This window comes from Heliconius melpomene, chromosome 14, assembly GCF_056956725.1.
Source record: "Heliconius melpomene rosina isolate 202511_hmr_F chromosome 14, ASM5695672v1, whole genome shotgun sequence".
NCBI lineage: Eukaryota > Metazoa > Arthropoda > Insecta > Lepidoptera > Nymphalidae > Heliconius > Heliconius melpomene.
In genome coordinates, this window is record NC_140402.1 from 349,093 (window position 1) to 368,489 (window position 19,397).

The following is a 19,397-nucleotide window of genomic DNA, read 5'->3' on the forward strand; positions in this document are numbered from 1 at the left end:
AACTACGTTGAATGTGAACCGTTGATGAAGTTCTTAATGCAAGACTGATGATATTTAACTACTTTAATTGTGTATTATACTTTTTATACGCCACAAAACAATAACTAAAAATTATTGCACAACTACTTCTTATAATTTAATTGGGACGTGTTCATTGCATGTTTACAAATGCACGAATACAAGAACAAGTTTTATGTATCAGTTAAATTAAAATTAAATCAGCTTTACTCTGTATCCCGCACACATCACGGTAAGCAGAGAGAAACCGTTACCCACTTTCTGCCGAATTCTAGAGGCATTGTGTCTTGAGTGTCGAAAATCAACGCCACGCTTTGCCTCGACACCACAGCGAAGAAACCAAAATATAAATTTAAATAAATATTTCATTTCCTCTAGTGGGGATCGAATCCACAACGCGTCGCGTTTACAGTCTCCTCTGCCTACAGTGCTGTGTGCGGGATACATCTCGTAGGCACGAGCTCGTATACAGGTATAAATCAGTTACAGCATGATTTATATGATTTATTTATATATTCTTGATCTGCCTAAATTCTAACTGCATTTTGCACTCTCGCTTATCATTTATCTTTCATATATGTAAAATATTTCCTTTTCTTATTTTCTTTTAATTCAAAACATTTATTAAAGAACTAGGGGTGGGCAAATATGGGTAAAACTAGTATTCTTACTAGGTTATCTCTATGTGTTTACATAATTTCACACGCACGTGGCATTTGCAAGTGACAAAAACAATAAGGATAATAAAAGCAACAATATTCGTCAACTTTTTATTCAAAGATCAAAAAATATAACAAAGTTATCCTCATTATGATTCGCTAGCACTATCACAGAATCAATTTTATTAAACACAGAAAATCAACAAATTATAATTTTAAACATTGGCCAAAAAGCACCAAAAATTAGCAATTTATTTAATTAATTTAAGGAATGAGATAGTGAATTACGTTGCTGTGACAACGTACAAATAAGTAAAAACTTAAGATTAATTGGTTTTATGAGGTAATAATATAATACTCATATATGGCAACACTTGCTTATTATTGCTTAACACAGTTATATAGGATAAATGTACACCGAAGTATACATTTTTCACTTAATAATGATACTTAGCATACAAAAATATCTATTTAATTACATATTAAATATAAGAACAACTTTGGATAATGTTCTACAAGTAAGACTATTCACATACACTTAACAACAATTGAAAGTATTTTAGACAATGACAATTTTGAAAATACAATGGAAACTCGATTAACCGGACTAATTGTCGTCCGTCATTAGTTATCCAGTTAATCGAATGCATAAAGAAAATCTGGTTTTGTGCACATGTAGCACAAAATTGTTGTCTAATAAAAGACAAACTATTAAAAGAATTTCAACGTTTATTAAAAAAAAATACATTTTCCAACATACGCCTTATATATGTCACCGTAAGATTATAAAAACCGTGAACCGACATTGTCAAGCGCAAAAATTCACCATACAGGTCAAAAACCACTCCAGTAGGCTCAATATATGTAAATAGTAAAAAATATCATTTATGTACTAACGCCACCGCAGCTACAAATTAGGCGATTTTTAAGTGTAGGTTAGATTAGAAACTTTTAAATTTCAAAATATCTAACCTAACCTAACACTGCCTGCACTTAAATATCCGTTTACCTGGAAGTGTTAGTACATAAATACCAAAGTCACAGTATATAATCTTAATTGTTTATTTTTTTATTTTCGAATATATTAGAAAATATTCTCAATACAACATACTTTATATCACATCTCTATATATAATAAAACAGTAAAAATATTTTGTCTGTACAATTAGTATTTTTGATTGAAATGAATAGAGATACACTTAAGAAAGAAAAAATATTTTTTTTAATTTCTTGTCTGTCTGTCTGTGTGTATGATCACGTTTATCTCCGAAAGTATTGAACCGATTTACTTAAAACTTTCACCAATTACTTTGTTTTAACTCATGTAAAGTTTGTTTTATCAAAATCATGAGGCGTGAGTTTCCCTGCAAATATATAGCAATCCATATCTATACTTATACTTATAATAAAATCTGTATTTGTTTGTGATAAATCTGTATTTTCAACCGCCTTTCAAAACAAAGAGGAGGTTCTCAATTAAATATTTACGATTCGATATTCGATTCATTTATTCTATTAATTATTATGGATTCGATTTCAATATTGGATTATTCGATTCGATTTGGGTATTTTTTGTAATATGCAATCATTACAGTTATTTTACAAAGAAAATTATAAATCCTTACCCAAATCAATAATTTAACATCGAAGGCTGTTTCTGAACGAGTAATTTAAATTATTCATTGACATCAACACATTTGACTGTCAGTCAACTCTGTTTATTAAATGAATAATCATGTAGTACAACGGGCGAAGCCGCGGGCGGGCCGCTAGTAATAAATAAAGTATAATTTTATTGACACCTTTTTAGATTCTAAGCTCTGTGGTCACAACGCGTATTGATGGATTTTGCTGTGCAAGCGACCAATCAGGCCCAGCGTTTAAAGAGTTTACAATATTTCGATAGTTTATAATTTCGAGAGTTAAATTATGAACTAACAGTTTTTATAATGTTACGGTGACATAAACAAATAAATTAAGTACGCATTTACAAGGTCGGTTATCGCGGTTGATAGTCCGGATAATCGCGAATCTGTATAATTCAGGCCCGGATAATCGAGTTTATTTCGAGTTTTTTAATCGAGTTTCTACTGTATATATAATAATTTTACGAAAATAGTCACTTAACTCATATATTCTTAAATTATATAATTAAGTAATATTTTGAAGTCGTCGTGACGCATGGGCACAAGCATGCCACTATGTTTACTCAGTAATCTCGACGGTTGTGGGTTCGATTCCCACGCAGTAGAATAAAACGCAATGCCGATTCCACTTGCCTACCCTACTATGTGCGGGATACAGCGTGTGGAGCTAATAAAATATTTTCCTTGCATTTTTTTATTTACACTTGTTAAAATTAATACATATATAAATTCAAGTAAATATGTAAACAAAGCTGAGATATTTAACACATTTGTCATATTTTATTTAAAAATATGTATTATATGTGTTTTAAAAATATGTATAATACGTATATGTGTATTTATATACATGGGCGTAGGAGGGGAGGGGGGAGGAGACTGTGGTGGACCGTGCCCGCACCATAAATTTTACTTATAACAAAAATTGCCCGAAATTAAAAAAAAAAAACAATATTTACACGAATATATTTGACCAAAGTCCAGCTCCCCGAAAAAATATCTCTAGATATATAAACTGATATTCAGATTTACTTTATCCGTGTATCCTTCAAATTATTTTAATAAGTCTCACTTATGTCAGTTAATAATCAAGATTAAGAAGATAAATGTCACTGGCTAAGCAAAATCAAAATCAGAAAAAGAACTAAAATTCTAAATATATATGAGTAATTAATACAAGATACCTACCTATCCAATAAGAGAAAGTTTAAAAAAAGTCATAAGATTTCTTATCTTATATAATTGAAAAAGAGTAAGCAAAGCAAAAAAAAAAAGACATTTATTTAAAACTTTCAAAACCAGGTGGAGGACATGTAAATTCAAGCGCATTAGGATTTAATTTGGTGGAAGGAACATTTAATTGTGTAGTACTGTTGAGGTTATGGTTTCCATTATTTTTGGGGACTCTAAAGTTCTTAGATATAGCTTCTAGCATAAACTTTTGGGCCGCTGCAGGGTTATCCCTACTGAGGGCAGTAAAGGCCTCACAGTCGGCCGTAGATAGACAAACCCCCGGGGTTTGTGATCTCTTCGTGGTATACGCTTGGGGTATGTACATCGGTATAGGTTCCATACCGATTGGTACATAGAACGGAGGCGACATGTAGCCGAAGTGGGGAATGAGATGAGGTCCGTGTACGGGTGGTAGCGGCGGGGATCGCGGGGGCGGGCCGCAGCGGGGGGCGACCCTGTGCTCCATGCGGAGGGAGGAGTCGGGCGTCGGCAATAGGGGCACGCGGTTGAAGGTTGTTGGGCGCTGGTTAGCGACGCGGGGAGAGTACTGTGGGGAGCTGTCAGCTTCAGGAGCTTGCGAAAGTCGCGGGGGCGAGCTGAAGCGGGGCGTGTACCTGTGGTCAACTGGGGGCTGCGGTAAGGACACACAGGTGATGGCGGGGTCGGAGCTGGCGGGGTCGGAGCTGGCGAGGGAGAACTGCGGAAGCTGGAGAGAGCTGTTAGCTTCAGAGGTGGTGGTGTGTGGCGGGGGCGAAGGGGACGGGGACGGGGACGGGGACGGGGAGGGCAATGGGGAGGGCAACGAGGAGGACGGAGGGGAGGTGGAGGGGGAGGAGAAAGGCGCGGGCGGCACGTGCAGGCGGTAGGCGTCAACGCAGTCAGGCGCGAGGTGCAGGCGAAGGAGAGCGTTGAGCTCCGCGTAGCTGGGCGTGTTGGCCGCCTCCAGCGCCTCGAACGACGGGTGCAGGTACCACTCCGCCCTCTGCAACCATGCCATACGTACCACTGCTGAGAACCTACACGCCTAGTTAAATATTATAGATAACGTATAGAAATTTGATCGTAGCAGGATTCGAATCCACTTCTTTTCGAAACCGTCCAAGCGTCCCGACCACTTAGCAACACACTCTCATGAAGCTACGTCGAAATTTTTATACGCTTAGTTATAATTTAATTTGGTTGTTAGCATCTCTCAGAAGAACAAACTTTGTATGTTTTCTAAAATATTTTCCTATACTTAATGTGAAAAAAAAATAATTTAGAAACATACTAAAATATAATAGTACTAGCGGACCCGGACGCGGCTACGCCCGCTTGAACTATACGAATATTTATTTAATATATTTATGAAATTTTCAGTTAATTCAGTATTTTCAGTTTTCAATAGAATTAGTAAGAAAATATAAGCCTAAATAAAAAAATAAATTAAAAAGAAAAAAGTGGAGATTTATTAGTAGAAAAAGTATCTGAGTAATTGAAATGAACAAACAAAAGAAATAAAGGAAATTCTTAATATAAGAAAAAGTACCTAAAGTATGCCGTGCACGCTACTAAACATTTTTTATATTAAGTAGGATAATTTTTGCGAACAATATCAAATAAAATCCCAAATTATTTAAATTATGATATTTTAAGTGTATAACATCGGTATAGATAACCGAACTGAGATAACCAAACGTTCTTTCCTAAATATACTTAAATAATATTAAATAAAAAGTAGTGGGGAATGTCATGCAGGACCAAACTTTACACCGCACCAAGAAATTAACTGCTTTTTAAACTGCACTTTGGTTCTCTTATAATAGAGTTCGAAGAGACCCAAAGAAAAGTACAAATCATAAACAGAAAAAAATTACATAAAAATTAACGGTAGTTCGAAAATGTATAAAAATTTACAAAAGCATCAAACTCATCTGCCCGTTCGCGTCGGTCATACTATGCCACTCGGAGGCTAGGTCAATCCGAACCCGAAAGTGACATCTCCTTAATTATTTATTAGAATCTTATACAATAAATTATAATTTCTATCCAGATGAAATGTTAAAAGTGACTATTATATTCATTTTTATAAGGATGAATATCAAATTATAGAAAATACATTAACAAATCCCGATAAATTTAAAGTAAATTCATTAAAATGGTTACTTTTGCTCAACCTTCAGAGATAAACATATATCATCGCGGACTTTTTGAAGCATTCTTTTTTTAAGAGTCCTTTATTACAATTAAATTAGCGGTTTGGTCCTGATTGCGTAAAAGACAGATAGACAGACAAACAGAGTTACTTTCGAATTTATAATATGGGTATGGGTTTATTAGGTTTCCAATCATTAAAAAAAAAAAACAAAATTGAAAATTAAAGTATTACAAATTGGATATCTCAGCTTTGCCTCAATTAAATAAGTAAAAATATATAAATTAAAAAAATTTTTTTTAAAAAAATTCTAAATCTATACATAATAAAGACTTATGTTGTGTTTCTGTATTTTAGAAAGTAGTGTATAAAAGAATAATATTTAGCAACTTTTGTCAAAATAATATAAAATTATTTCTTAAAAATAAAAAGATCAAATTTGGATTTATTTATTACTAAAACACCATACAGTCTTATAATATCTACAGTTTTGAAAACAAAATAAAGAAAAACCAAGCGTACTATGCATGATATGTACGTATATCTTATCTGCGCACGCTACTTTAACAGATCAAGCAGCGCCCGCCGCCTCTGCAGCAACAGTGGCGGAGCGGGACGGAACGTTTCATTACACGAACTCACCGTGAGCGCGTGCGGCGCGGCGTGCGGCGCGTGGCGCGCGTCCGCATGGCCAGCGCGCACGAGCTCGTCGCCGATGACGCGGTCGTGCGCGGCGGAGGTATCGACCAGCACAACCTCTAGCGCGGAGGCGTGACGCGCCACCACGTTGGCCACGAGGCGAGCGTCGCGCACGAGGTGCAGGAAGGCAGCGGCGGCGGTGCGCGGCCAACGCGCGCCGTCGGCGGCGGGACGCACGGCGGCGAGGCGCGCCCGCAACGCCTGCGCCGGCAGCGCCGCCCACGCGCGTCGCAGCAGCCGCAGCGCACCCGCCTCCGCGCGGTCCACCGTACCATAGTCTATGTAACGCACCTGCCAGGGAATGTGATGTTTGGTTAATGGGGGCACCCAAATTAAAAAGAGTCCGATTAATTCCTAATTCAATGCAGTCCTAATAACTACTAAATACAAAAAAATATTAAATCGACAAGTACCACAAAAATACATTTCAATGCTAATTGAAAAAACGCTGGACGTCATGTTACACTGCTGACGTCCCGTCAGTTGATCTTTTAAATAAATGCTAAGTGCATTTATTACATTACAAATAACATATGAATAAAAGTTACATTGACGTTTTCGTTACAAGACCATATAACTTCTTCTTCTTAAGGTACAATCTTCTTGTGAAGTTAGACGATCATTAAGGCAACTTCTTCGATCAATTATACTCTAGATTAAGGATTACAGTCTAAAAAACGGCAAAAAAATACGAGCACGGAGAACTATGTGTTCTTATTCGAGTTTAGTATGGTCCAACCTTAGTCGACGTGCGGACGTGCCAAAATGCGTCAGTGTGCTTTATAAAATCAGTATTAAACAATTAAATACAAATTTTTCATTATTTGGCCAATATTTGCGACGAATATTAGTTGGTCTGGACTAAAACACGCATGGAGTGGATGTATTAATTTTGATAATTGTTTTAATCTTTTTTTTTCTTATATGTTTCCTACTGACCTATTTTTCTATGCACAATGGATATCTATTGTCGCCCAAGAAATGACTATTTAGAATATTAAAACTAAATATATTTATAGCAGTGGGAGAGGGACAGGGAACTTGCAGACACTTGTGTTAAGACACTTCGTTCCCGATCAAGACATTTCGTTTCCCAGTTTCCGCCAAATTATTGAGGTTTTGCGTGTTGAGTGGCAGAACTAAACGCTTTAATCGTTAGTTGTTACTGTCATTGCCAGAACGAGGGAGTAAAAATATTAAATCGTTGATTTACCTAGTAAAAAACGAACCCACAACCATTTACAGTTGCACGCTTGTAAGCCACGATAGCCTCCTCGCATCGGGATCAAACGACCGTACGTGAGTAAGGCGCATCCCATTGATGTTAAACTGTATGATAGATAAGATTTTTTTAAGAATATATGTTGTTTTTATCTTGTTGACAAATTTACTAAAAATAAAAGATTTTGATTATTTCTAGTCAATTTACTAAATTTGCCAACATATTGCCAATAAAGCGACTCCTCGACTTCTATGTTCTATTTTATGTCAAGGAATTTAACCCTCTGCGACTGATGTGGCTTAATTTTTAGAATTATACTGATGCGGTATCATTTTAAATTTTTCCATTATGATGAGAAGAAAAAGTCTTTGTTAGGTTTTGATTATTCTTTAGAAGAGAAATTTCGTATTTTTATTTTTAAGCATAAATATATAAATGTAAATTTAATTAAATTCTAAAATAACGGGAAGTAATTCAAAAACACACATTATCTAAAATAGACAAAATATGACCATTTTACTGAGATGGTAGTCTAGTATCTTAACGTTGACGTGGCAGTGTCATGGATACTTTCCTCCCTCTAAGCACCCGTGGGCTCCCTGCGACCACCTGTCACACACTATCTGACGCGTAAGCTAATTACGATAAGGAACTGTTAATATCTGTATTGTTTTAACCTTAAGGTTAACTTGTATTTGTTCCTCATCTATGACAATAGAGCGAGCTGAAGTTTGCGGGGTGAAGTATTTTTTCCCAAGGCAGGTCTTATGACCTGAAAAATATCGGATTTAAAGCTAGCAGTTCCTGGTCTATTAGAGACCCTATTTGCTTTTCCGGTTTCACGCATTAGACCATCTCCGGTGAAGGCGGGTGAATGCTGACTGGAGTCGTGCCGTGGGACCGGTCTGTTAAGGGCGTCGGATCCTACCGCCTGTGGACCACCCGCCGGCCGGAGGAAGATCGAGGCTGTTCCTCCAGTCTTCCAGGACCAGCCAACTTCTTCTTGAACCAGTGTTCAAGAAGAAGTTGGCGAAACGTGCTATGGAGGCTGAGATTTTAGTGGGTTGAATACCCGGTATACATCTGCCAATCCGCAATCCCGCTCTATAGTTCAGCGCTGACAAGGCAAAGGAACGTGGCGTATAGAGTGCCCTGGTAGGCCCACTATAACTTTGATTCTTCATGTGACTAGTCTCTGATGTTAGCTTACCAACTTCCTCACCCATACTGGAAAATTCTCCTCGCAATTCGTGATTTTGTTTGTCCAACCTACGTATAGTTTCGTTAACAGCATCACGTCGCATTATTTCCTGTAGCGTTGCTTCGACTGTCCTCACTGCTACGCAAAAGCTATGAGCAAAACTACGGTTAAATTTTTTCTACAGCATCAGGTTATTTTTGATAAACGACCTCATATCACTCGTCGCCTGATTTCTCATCTCTTTCACTTTCACTTACTAGGGAGACTTTTTAGCTTTTGAGTTTGTAGGAACCACAGAAGAGTCAAAGAGCGCGTCCTCTGTATCGATGCGCACACCATCCACTGCCAATGGAAATATTGGCAACCGCCAATGCTCAAATCCAACGAGGTTGACGAATTAACGCCGAACTAAAACTAATTTCGTCGGCGATAATACCACAAGGTATTCTTATTTTCCCTCCTTTCCTCTGATCTAGTCCATAATTTTTAACTTCGCATCTCGTACGACTTTCAGGGACTTTAGGTGGTGCCATAGCTTTAGCGCTAGGGGCTGAGATTCTGACTGATGTAATGGTCTCGTCTAGAAAATGGCCCTTTACGGCCTTCAGATTCACTTCACTTCACACAGAAGATACCTTAAAGCATAATATTTCGTTCAATGTCACTAGAATTATTCTCACCTGTCCAAGGTTCAGCCACTTTCTTTTAATATTTTAACACATTTATTATTTTATAGAATTGGTAAAAGTAAAAAGTGTTTAAATAAATCAATTCTCAAGTATCATATTAAAAGCGAAATTTCAGTGCGAGCGAGCGGTGACGATCCCCGCCACCGTCGTTTCACTCAGTAGCGTGCTGGCTCATCATCTATGCTGGACCTCACTCAGCCCGCTCCCCTTCCTGCAAGTCAGTTGTGGTTCGGGAAAGTCGTTAGCGGTAATGCTGTGAGTCTGTTCTATTTAATGGTACCTATTGTGTTATTTAATGTTACAAGTGAATGAGACCTTCAGAAGTAGTTAATTTTCTTATATTTACCGATTCTGTTTTCTAACAATATATCATTAAAAAATATTGTAAGATAAGTATGACAGTGCATAAGTACCTTAACAGTGTCGCTGTCGACGATCTTCACAATAATGGCGCGGTGCCAATCTCCGTCGTAGGCGCAGGCGCAGTACTGACCCACGCGCACGGCGGCCGGCGACAGCGCGCGCTCGCGGCCCGAACCCCATTTGTAGTATAGACTGGAAATTCGTGATAGTATATGTTACTAGCGACTCGAAGACACTATTTTATCATTTCGCTATCTGAATTATTTTCCAATTAAATAACATTTTATAATTTTAAAAACAATATCTATACATTGAAAACTAAAGATGGCTTGGCTGAACCAATTGTAGCAATATTGTCCAAGAAACTACTTAATATTGTTATAACTCTTTATTTATGAAGCGATTCAAATTAAAGTAATAGTAAGTGTTAAGAGAAGTTTACCAAAATCCAATAGTTAGTAGTAGTTTTGTTTGCAAGATTAGGGTGCACAAGCGCACGGACTTTCAGACAAACTATACTAAATATTGATAAATGGCCATCGTGGCGCAGCGACACAAGAGTGTGACTGTAAGATGAAAGCAAGATGGTTTTGGGTTGTGATCGAGTGGGGACTCGAAATATTAAAATATTTATTTACTTTTATATTTTGGCTCTGGTTCTCAACATTTCTTGGCTCTGGTGTCGCGTCCAAGCGGCGTTGAGCTCTGTCACTCAACACGCAATGCCTCCAGAATTCGGCAGAAAGTGAGGAACAGAGCGTCTTAACATTAGGTTCTCTCTGCCTACCCCACTGTGGGATACAGCATGAAGCTGATTTTTTGTCGAGGTGAGCTGTGCGAGGATATTAGGGTGATTACTTAGCCGGTGTTTATATCTTTGAGCTGAGATCCTTATTTCATCTTTTACTGTGTGTGATTTTTAATGCTTTATATATTTCGGCATTTATTATAAAGCATGATGGTGTATTGGCTATGTCTCTTAAGATGCTCTTCTGCATAATTAAAAGGTTGGAATTGCATGCACTTCTCCAGAGTTGGAGACCATAAGTCCAGACTGGCTTAAGGATAGATATGATAGATATCGATATTATGGATAGATATTATGGATAGGCTAAGGTCTTATAGATTAGAAGTTTGTTATCCATGGATACAACTGAGTTGCGCGCCATTAACCAGTACATATTTCTATATCGTAAGTTGACTTCATCTCTTTTTGTTTTTATATGTTTTTCTAAATCAGTTTGCGGTCCAGGTGCATTCCAAGGTATCTGATAGTATCAGTCTGAGGTAAGTAGTTGTTTCCTAATTTAACTGGTGGACAATCTTTGTTTCTAAGAGTGAAAGTGATTTATGCGGACTTTGTAGGACTAGCTTTGATTTTCCACTTTTGAAGCCAGTCGTTTATCCTATCAAGCTCTTTTTGGAGGGTAGCAGATGCAAGAGAAGGGTTTTTGCTACTAGCGAGAATAGCGGTACCGTCAGCAAAGGTAGCGGTAGTTATATTATATGTTTCTGGAAGGTCTGACGTGTACAATGTGTATAGTAGCGGGCCCAGTACAGATCCTTGGGACGCCTGCTTTTATATTATAAAAATCTGAAAATTCTCCATCCTCTTTGATTTGGAATATGCGGTCTGACAGGTATGATTGCATCAACAGAAAATAGCTATGTGGAACTGATTTTTTCAGTTTGCAGAGAAGACCCTTGTGCCAAACTTTATCGAACGTTTGTTGGATATCTAGGAAGACCGCAGAGAAATATTCTTTATTTTCGAAGATGTTTCTTATAACTTCACAAACTCGGTGAACTTGTTCTATGGTAGAGTGGTAGTGTATGAATCCAAATTGGTTCCATCCAGTTGTAAATTTTATAAAATATGTATAAAATTGATATAGTTTAATATTGATTGGTGCCATTGAAACGGAATTATACAGTGTTTAATTGCAAACATTGGTTAGGTTTAAGCTTGATACCAGCTTGGTGGAAGGTATATAAAAAAAAATAAAAAAATCACATCAGCTTGACGCGGCATCCCGCACACAACAGGGTAATCAGAGAGAACCTTCCCTTTAGTTACTAACTTCATTTCATCCATGATGACGTCCAAGGCCATGCTGTACTCCGGCCCCAGGCGCAACATCCAGAAGTGCGAGGGGGAGTACACCTCCGCCACAGCCACCTCCACCATGTCCCCGCCCTGGATGCCCTCCACCGACGCTGAGGGGATGCTCTCCACGAAGTGAAGACAGTCCACTGGGTACGTGTCTGCCTGCTGGTGAACAGAATTCTGATAATGGGAATTGTTGTCTCTAAATAAATTCAAGTTATAACGGAACCCTATCTTACTTAGGATCACGTTGTTTTCCGTCTGTCAAGATCATTTATCTCAAGATCGCATCTACATTCACACAACACATACACATGTAGATACGTAGGTATCAAGTTGAAATTTATATCAAATATATTAATTATAAGAAATATTCAGGTCTTTCAGGTCAGAAAAAAAACATTACAAACTTAAATTTGTAAACTCTTATGAGTTTTATAGTGTATTTCCTGTTTACCTACCATCCTGAAATTAGTACGAAAGCCTCGGCGTGCGAGTACGACTCGCACTTAACCGGTTTTTTTAATAAATTTATTACAAGCACTATTGAATGGTGGAATGTTTTTTTTATTTAGTAGCAGTGGTTACTTATTATAACTTTCAGTGAGTGTAGATCATTACAAACAGGGTGTTTTAGTTTAGACTGTTACAGTTAAGATCATACAGTATTGGTATATTTAATTAATATTTTTTTATAGCTTCACATTATAACTTACACATGGCAGGGGGTAATAAGCAGAGGGAACATATGAACCTAGTTAACATACTTTGTCCCCATTAAAATACTTCCGTTACCTACTATTCGTCGTATTCTGGACGCATTACGTGTTGAATAGCAGAACTCACCGTCGCGCTTTGTCTCGTTACCAGAGCGAGGATATAAAAATATTTAATATTTCATTTTCTCGAGTTAGGAAATCGAACCCACAACATGTCGCGTTTACAGTCAGGCAAGGCAGACTTGTGTTTTGCACCACGACTAATATAACATATTATGTACTCACACACTCCCAGTCGCCAGGCAACGCGTCGTCGGGGTCAACAGGGGCGCGGGGCGCGCGGGCGGCGGTCGGCACGAGTGGCGCGCGGGCAAGCGGCGGGGCGCGGGGTGGCGCGGGCCGGCGTGCGTCGCTCAGCAGCCAATCGCCCCCGGCCCGCTGGGACGCGCGCACATGTTCCAGCGCGCACACCAAGCTGAGGACGCTCGTGAAGCCGAAGCGGATGAAATCTAACTCGCGGTTGAAGCGCGCTCTGTAACATAAAACCCTGACCCTAAAGAATCTCTTCAAAATAAAAAATCATTTAACATATTCAGTACACACAACAGACGGCCGAGCACAAGCTGTATTAAGTCAAAACAAGAATCTGCATGCTTCATGTTTTGAACGTTAAATAATTTACCACCAGTTCACTAAAGTTATGGCTTCAGACCTGAAAACTACCGGCGCAAGAAACTCGGCGGGACTTTTTTTTAAATCAACTAGTGGACCCGAACGCGGCTACGCCCGCTTGAACTATACGAATATTTATTAAATATATTAATGAAATTATTTTCAGTTTTCAATAGAAAGATACGTTAAGTAAGCACATTTTGGGAGGAGACCCTCAAGTGTCTCTATATGAGTATTTTATCACAATTAAATTAGCGGTTTGGCCCTGATTGCGTAAAAGACAGACAGACAGACAGACAGACAGAGTTACTTTCGAATTTATAATATAGGTATGGATTATATTAATAATTGATTTATAAAAACACTTTATACAAAAGTCAACCACAAACATATATATAAAAGAGTACACGATAATTACAATATTAAGAAATAGCTAGTATAAAGCGTATTGAATGGCAAGCATCGACTGTTATAATAAAATATGCCGGCGACAAGGGGCTAGGCGTAAATATTACGACTCCTCACCGGTTCAGTCTAAGGCAGCGAGTGCTCTCATATAAATAAACTAAATATGAATACTTACTATAAAATATAGAAATTCTATTAAATGTATGTATGTATATAAATGATGAATAAATAAAATACAGTGTTGAAATATATCAATGACACAATATATTAAATAAACTATAAATATAAATAATAGTTCCCTACATATTTTACATGCCTATGCTGTATCCCTATTGAGGTAGCCAGAGAAAACAGAGAGTCAAATGCGACAGTTATATATTTATATTAAGTTAGGTTAAGATTAATTATTATTTTTCCGATATTAAAGACTATAATCTTAAATGTATTTACTTTAAGTTTTAATTTATATATTTTTTTAAAATAATTAAGTATAAAATTTTGTGATCTTGTAACCCTCCTGCTGAACCTTTGTATCTTCCTAAGTACCTCATAAGATAACTACATAATATTAAGTAGTAGTAGTATTAAGTACCATAACACATTAATTAAATAGTCATTAACAAACTTTAAAATGTCAGTATAGTCATAGTGAATAAAATAAAAAAAATCCCACACCTATACAACCTCAGCAGGTCAGTGCACCACACGCCATTTGGATGTTCATTTATAACATACATTATTTTTTCATTTAATTCCTCTAATTGCCTCTTTTTGGTACTGCTTGAAGCTTAAAAAATAATTTATAAATTGATTACATGGATTTTATTTAATATCATAAGATAGTTCATAATCTGATAATATAATTTTAGTTTAAGATTTTAGCTCCAAATTAAAGGAATCAAAATTCTTCATAATTAACTTTAACTATTGTTTATTAAACTAAATTAGAAGACAAGGTAGATCATTGTGTCACAGTGAACTACTCGTTATTCATTTTTTAAATGGGATACAGTGTGAAGCTAAAGAAAACAATACATACAAGATGAGGTCAGTCTGCCAGATTGTTCATCTTTCTCACTGGATCCGTCGCTGGTTGACTGACTTTGACTGTTTAGTGCACTCCGCTTCTTTAGGAAGTTTTGTAAATCACTTTGAGTGCCGGTGTCATTTTCTTGTACATCATATCTTTTGTACTCAGTGTTAGTTTTTATCTAGAAAAGTAATATACATTTTTTAAATATTACCTGTATTTATTTCATTTACTCTTGGCTTGTAACTAAATATAAATAAAACTTTTTTTTAGCTTTACTAGTGCTAGTGTGGAAATAAAAATATTAGATATTTCATTCTGTTTGGTTTACAGTTGCATGTGCTTCTTTGCCGTGACAGCTTCAAATATTACTATTTAATTAATATAAAGTGAGTACTTCAAATATTAAATAAATAAATATATATATATATATATATATATATATATATATGTAGAAGCATCAGAAGGGGCCTCAAAGCGGTCTTGGCTGTCACTATTCATTTGTGGGCATTGTAGCAACAGTGATGTTTAAATAAAAGTCACAGCTATATTCTACAATGTCTTATTATTCGTTTACATAAAAGTTTTACAATAAATATCACAAGATTAACAAAATTACAATAGATTAGGAGCCAATAGGTTAGTTGACGAACATCTCACACCATAGCTGTCAACCCATGACATCTGCTATTCCTCGTGGCTACACCTACTACCCTATTCGGGGTTACCCGCTCCAGTTTAAATATTCTTCTAATATAATCCATTACATAAATCAATTAAAATCAAAATGTAATAATTGCGAAATTATAATTAAAACTAATACATAGCAGTGCACCGTCATATATATATATAAATATATATATATATAAACTATGTATAATCCTTACTTAACTGTAAACTCCAAATCCTAATACAAAAATACAAAACAGTTGAGTTAATTAAAATTTACTATTTAAATTCAAATATATCTTTTTTAAATAAGCTATAAGAAGTTACAAGCTTTATTTTATGAATGTCAAATAATGCAATACTATTTTACTGATGTTACTGCCTCAAACCTAAGAAAGTTCTTTTTAGGTACAAAAAACTCAGCAAGACTTTTTTTTTACTTACTTGTACATTCACAGTGTTTGGTACAATATTATCTGTTAGTGGATGTTCAGTCCTTATATTACCATTAACTTTATTCTGTTCATTTGTGTCTTTAGTTTTTTGCTCTAGCTTTCTTTTTATAAAACTTTTGGCAATAAGATTATTTGCGGGAGGGTTCACCTTTGTTTCAGCTATACTAGTTCTTTTCCCTTTCCTGAAAGATATATTTTTTTTTGTGCAGAAACGATTAAATATACTAATATATTAGAAAGCTGAAAAGTATATAATGTTGAATTATTGTTATGTACATTTGAAAAAAAAAAGGTACCACTAAGAAATGAATAAAGAAAAAATATTTTTGTATTTTTGTTACATATGATTGAAAATCCTTTGTTGTGTGAAATACTTTATAGAAAGACAAAAATAAAAGGTGGAACTCAATGCCACTCTTTGGAGAGAAGGAGCACTGGAATTAAAATATTAAATATTGCATTTCCCCAAGTGGGAATTTACCCTACAACTGTCCGTAAGTAATTCATAATATAGATTTTATATAATTATACATTAAAGATCTTAGACATACATAATTAGCTACTTACATTTTAACCATTGGTGTAGATTTCTGTTTTTGCACAAATTTATCAATGTGTTTTATTGAATCAGTAACTATTAATGTCAATGTGGGGTTTGTTGAAGTGCCATTGACCTAAAATTAAAACAGTAAACAATTTTCATACAAACATTTACATATTGACCATCAAAATAATAAAATAGAAGAAATATTTTTTGATCTGATATCATGGAAAAAAAATATATAATATATAATGTTAGTTGTACCTTAATACTAACAATATATATATATATATATATAGGCACGTGGCATAAACACAGGGTACTTACCAAAAAGCAATCAGTACACCGTTCTTTGAGAAAAGTCACAGGATCTTTGTATCCATATTTAGATATAGGTAATTGGGTGCCTATCATGTTTCTGTAATCCTTCATTAATGTACGCACATCTACTTGTGTTGGACTAGACACTACTAGCGACTTCAACACCGATTTCAATTTATTAATTTCTTCATCCATGCTTATTACACTATATATTTACTACCCACTATATAAGAAATAATTAAAACTAGAACATTCTCAAAAAGTTAAATTTAAAGGTGCTTTATAAAATATCTTATTTAAAAGATAAATACTCAACATAAAAAGATCCTAGCAACAATATCAAAATAAACCACGGTTACATACGGCAACAATATAAAATATACCACGGTCACATATATATCAAGTTTATAAATATATTTAATTTCAAATATTTAAAGTACTTAGACTAAAAATAATAAATCTAAACAAAACTGAAAACAATTTAATTAACTCTGCCAAATATCACATTGTTGAATGTTGATGTTATGCTTCAACCACAGATTACAAATGAAATTTATAGCATGACTTTTATTTACATATAAAATACAAATAGTATTCTTTTAAAATAGTATATTCATATATTCAAATAGTATATTCATATATTCAAATATTATATACAGACATATTTTTTTATTTATTTGATTTACTACAATTTGACAATGACAAGTGACATGTTGACATATTGAACTGCAATATATTCGATCGAAAACTGAAACGTAAATTACGTAAGTTTAAACGAGCAAAGTAACTTAATAACAATGTCTTTTTTCCTAAAACGCACCCTGGGTGCTGGCCGTAAACTCGGCTGCGCTATTCTTAAAAATAACCAATATCCAGGTGCGCAACGCTTTGCTACCAAAACCGATCAGGCCGCACCGCAAGTTGAGACTCGGCCTACGGTAGCTAAATTAGACCCTTTACAGAAATCTCAGCTGGTTGACTTCGGTAAATATGTTGCAGAATGTTTGCCCAAATATGTACAAAAAGTGCAAATAACAGCTGGCAATGAATTAGAAGTCCTGGTCCCATCAGATGGTGTAATCCCTGTACTTCAATTTTTGAAAGATCACCATAGCGCACAATTCGCCAGCCTTGTCGACATCGCCGGTATGGACGTGCCCAGCCGCGCCCACAGATTTGAAATTATCTACAACCTACTGTCTCTTCGATACAATGCTAGGATAAGAGTTAAAACTTATACAGATGAATTAACTCCCATTGACTCGGCCTGCGAAGTTTTCAAAGCTGCCAATTGGTATGAACGAGAAATTTGGGACATGTATGGAGTCTTCTTTGCAAACCACCCTGATTTAAGAAGAATCCTGACTGACTATGGATTTGAAGGACACCCCTTCAGAAGGGACTTCCCCCTCAGTGGCTATGTAGAACTTCGTTATGATGATGAGCAAAAGAGAGTTGTGGTGGAACCCCTAGAGCTGGCACAAGAGTTTAGAAGATTTGAACTCAGTGCTCCGTGGGAGCAATTCCCTAACTTCCGTGGTAATCCCGTTGCTGAAGAAGTTGTCAGTCCAGGTGAACCCAAGAAAGAGTAGTGAAAATAATATGTGTCTAATAAAGTATATAAACAAAAGCATATTCTATAATGTATGTAGTTATAAATTTTAAAACTATTAGCCCTCTGAATATAGTTTCCTTTCTATAACTTCATATTTACCAGAGTACCACTAAATCACTTGATCTTAATTGTAAAGACAGAGATCTAATCCTATAAATCATATTTCATAATGAATCCAGAGTTTAGTATAAAAAATGATAATATGGTAAAATGACTAAAACACCCAAAAAGCATATTGGGTTGTTTCCTTTAAATAAATAATTTTAATTACTATTGAAAATAAAAATATTTATTCTATTAGGTTATCACTAGCACTTTTGAATTTTCAAGTCACATGGAGATGTTAGTAGTGTTAGTCCTACAGAGAGAAGAATTTTTAATATTTTAGATAATGTAAGTATAAATATTTGAACACAGCAGAACTAAACACTTGCCCTCAGGAACCTTCCAAGCTCTCAGACCTTGAGCTATATGTTTTTTGTCAAGATACTTCAAAATTATTATACATTTGTTATAATTTACTTATATTTCTTTTCTCCTACATAATGACTAATAGTTAATTTAAAATAATCAATAACTATTATATTGACTATTTTAAATTATCTACTTTATTGTATAACTAGTGGACCCGAACGCGGCTACGCCCGCTTGAACTATATGAATATTTATTAATTATATTTAAGAAAATTTTTAGTTTTCAATAGAGGGATGCGTTAAGCAAGCTCATTTTGGGTGACATTTTCTAACAAACTTTGCAAATTGTTGCTTAGCAACGGTCGCATAGCGACGGTTGTTATTAACATGGCGGAATAAATTGCATGTCAAATTAATAAATATTTTAATATATTGGTATATATTGATAATATTACAAATATGATTAAAAAAGTCTCCTATGTTCATCCCAGGACCCTCAAGTATCTCTATATGAGTATTTTATCACAATTAAATTAGTGGTTTGGCCCTGATTGCGTAAAAGACAGACAGACAGAGTTACTTTCG

At 35.6% G+C, this 19,397-nt stretch overlaps 2 protein-coding genes across 6 annotated transcripts; one reads left to right on the plus strand and one right to left on the minus strand.

Annotated features, from left to right (window-relative positions):
* Positions 1 to 774: 774 nt before the first annotated feature.
* On the minus strand, positions 775 to 17,319 carry tej (tejas). Of its 5 annotated transcripts, none has more exons than XM_085197426.1 (11): positions 17,147 to 17,319; positions 16,790 to 17,006; positions 16,489 to 16,595; positions 15,911 to 16,103; positions 14,807 to 14,978; positions 14,443 to 14,554; positions 12,973 to 13,219; positions 11,943 to 12,133; positions 9,912 to 10,053; positions 6,330 to 6,677; positions 775 to 4,535 (listed from the first exon to the last, which is right to left on the minus strand). In XM_085197426.1, the coding sequence occupies exons 2-11, from the start codon at positions 16,976 to 16,978 to the stop codon at positions 3,600 to 3,602; spliced, it is 2,637 nt and encodes an 878-aa protein (XP_085053552.1). In that variant the 5' UTR covers positions 16,979 to 17,006; positions 17,147 to 17,319; the 3' UTR covers positions 775 to 3,599. The 5 variants fall into 5 exon arrangements, with proteins under 5 accessions (XP_085053552.1, XP_085053550.1, XP_085053551.1 ...); XM_085197424.1 differs by having other exon boundaries at positions 16,790 to 17,027; XM_085197425.1 differs by having other exon boundaries at positions 17,100 to 17,319.
* Positions 17,320 to 17,476: 157 nt separating this feature from the next.
* On the plus strand, positions 17,477 to 18,466 carry ND-30 (NADH:ubiquinone oxidoreductase core subunit S3). The gene has a single exon (XM_085197431.1). The coding sequence runs from the start codon at positions 17,581 to 17,583 to the stop codon at positions 18,373 to 18,375; it is 795 nt and encodes a 264-aa protein (XP_085053557.1). The 5' UTR covers positions 17,477 to 17,580; the 3' UTR covers positions 18,376 to 18,466.
* The last annotated feature ends 931 nt before the right edge of the window (positions 18,467 to 19,397 follow it).

What these genes read in the sequence shown, in the direction of transcription:
- tej (XM_085197426.1), bottom strand. Translation starts at nt 16,978, where the DNA reads ATGGATGAAGAAATTAATAAATTGAAATCGGTGTTGAAGTCGCTAGTA. An exon ending in CAAACACTGTGAATGTACAA is followed by an intron (nt 14,979 to 15,910) that starts GTAAGTAAAAAA and finishes TTACTTTTCTAG; the next exon opens with ATAAAAACTAACACTGAGTA. An exon ending in TCGACAGCGACACTGTTAAG is followed by an intron (nt 6,678 to 9,911) that starts GTACTTATGCAC and finishes ATTCCCTGGCAG; the next exon opens with GTGCGTTACATAGACTATGG.
- ND-30 (XM_085197431.1), top strand. Translation starts at nt 17,581, where the DNA reads ATGTCTTTTTTCCTAAAACGCACCCTGGGTGCTGGCCGTAAACTCGGC.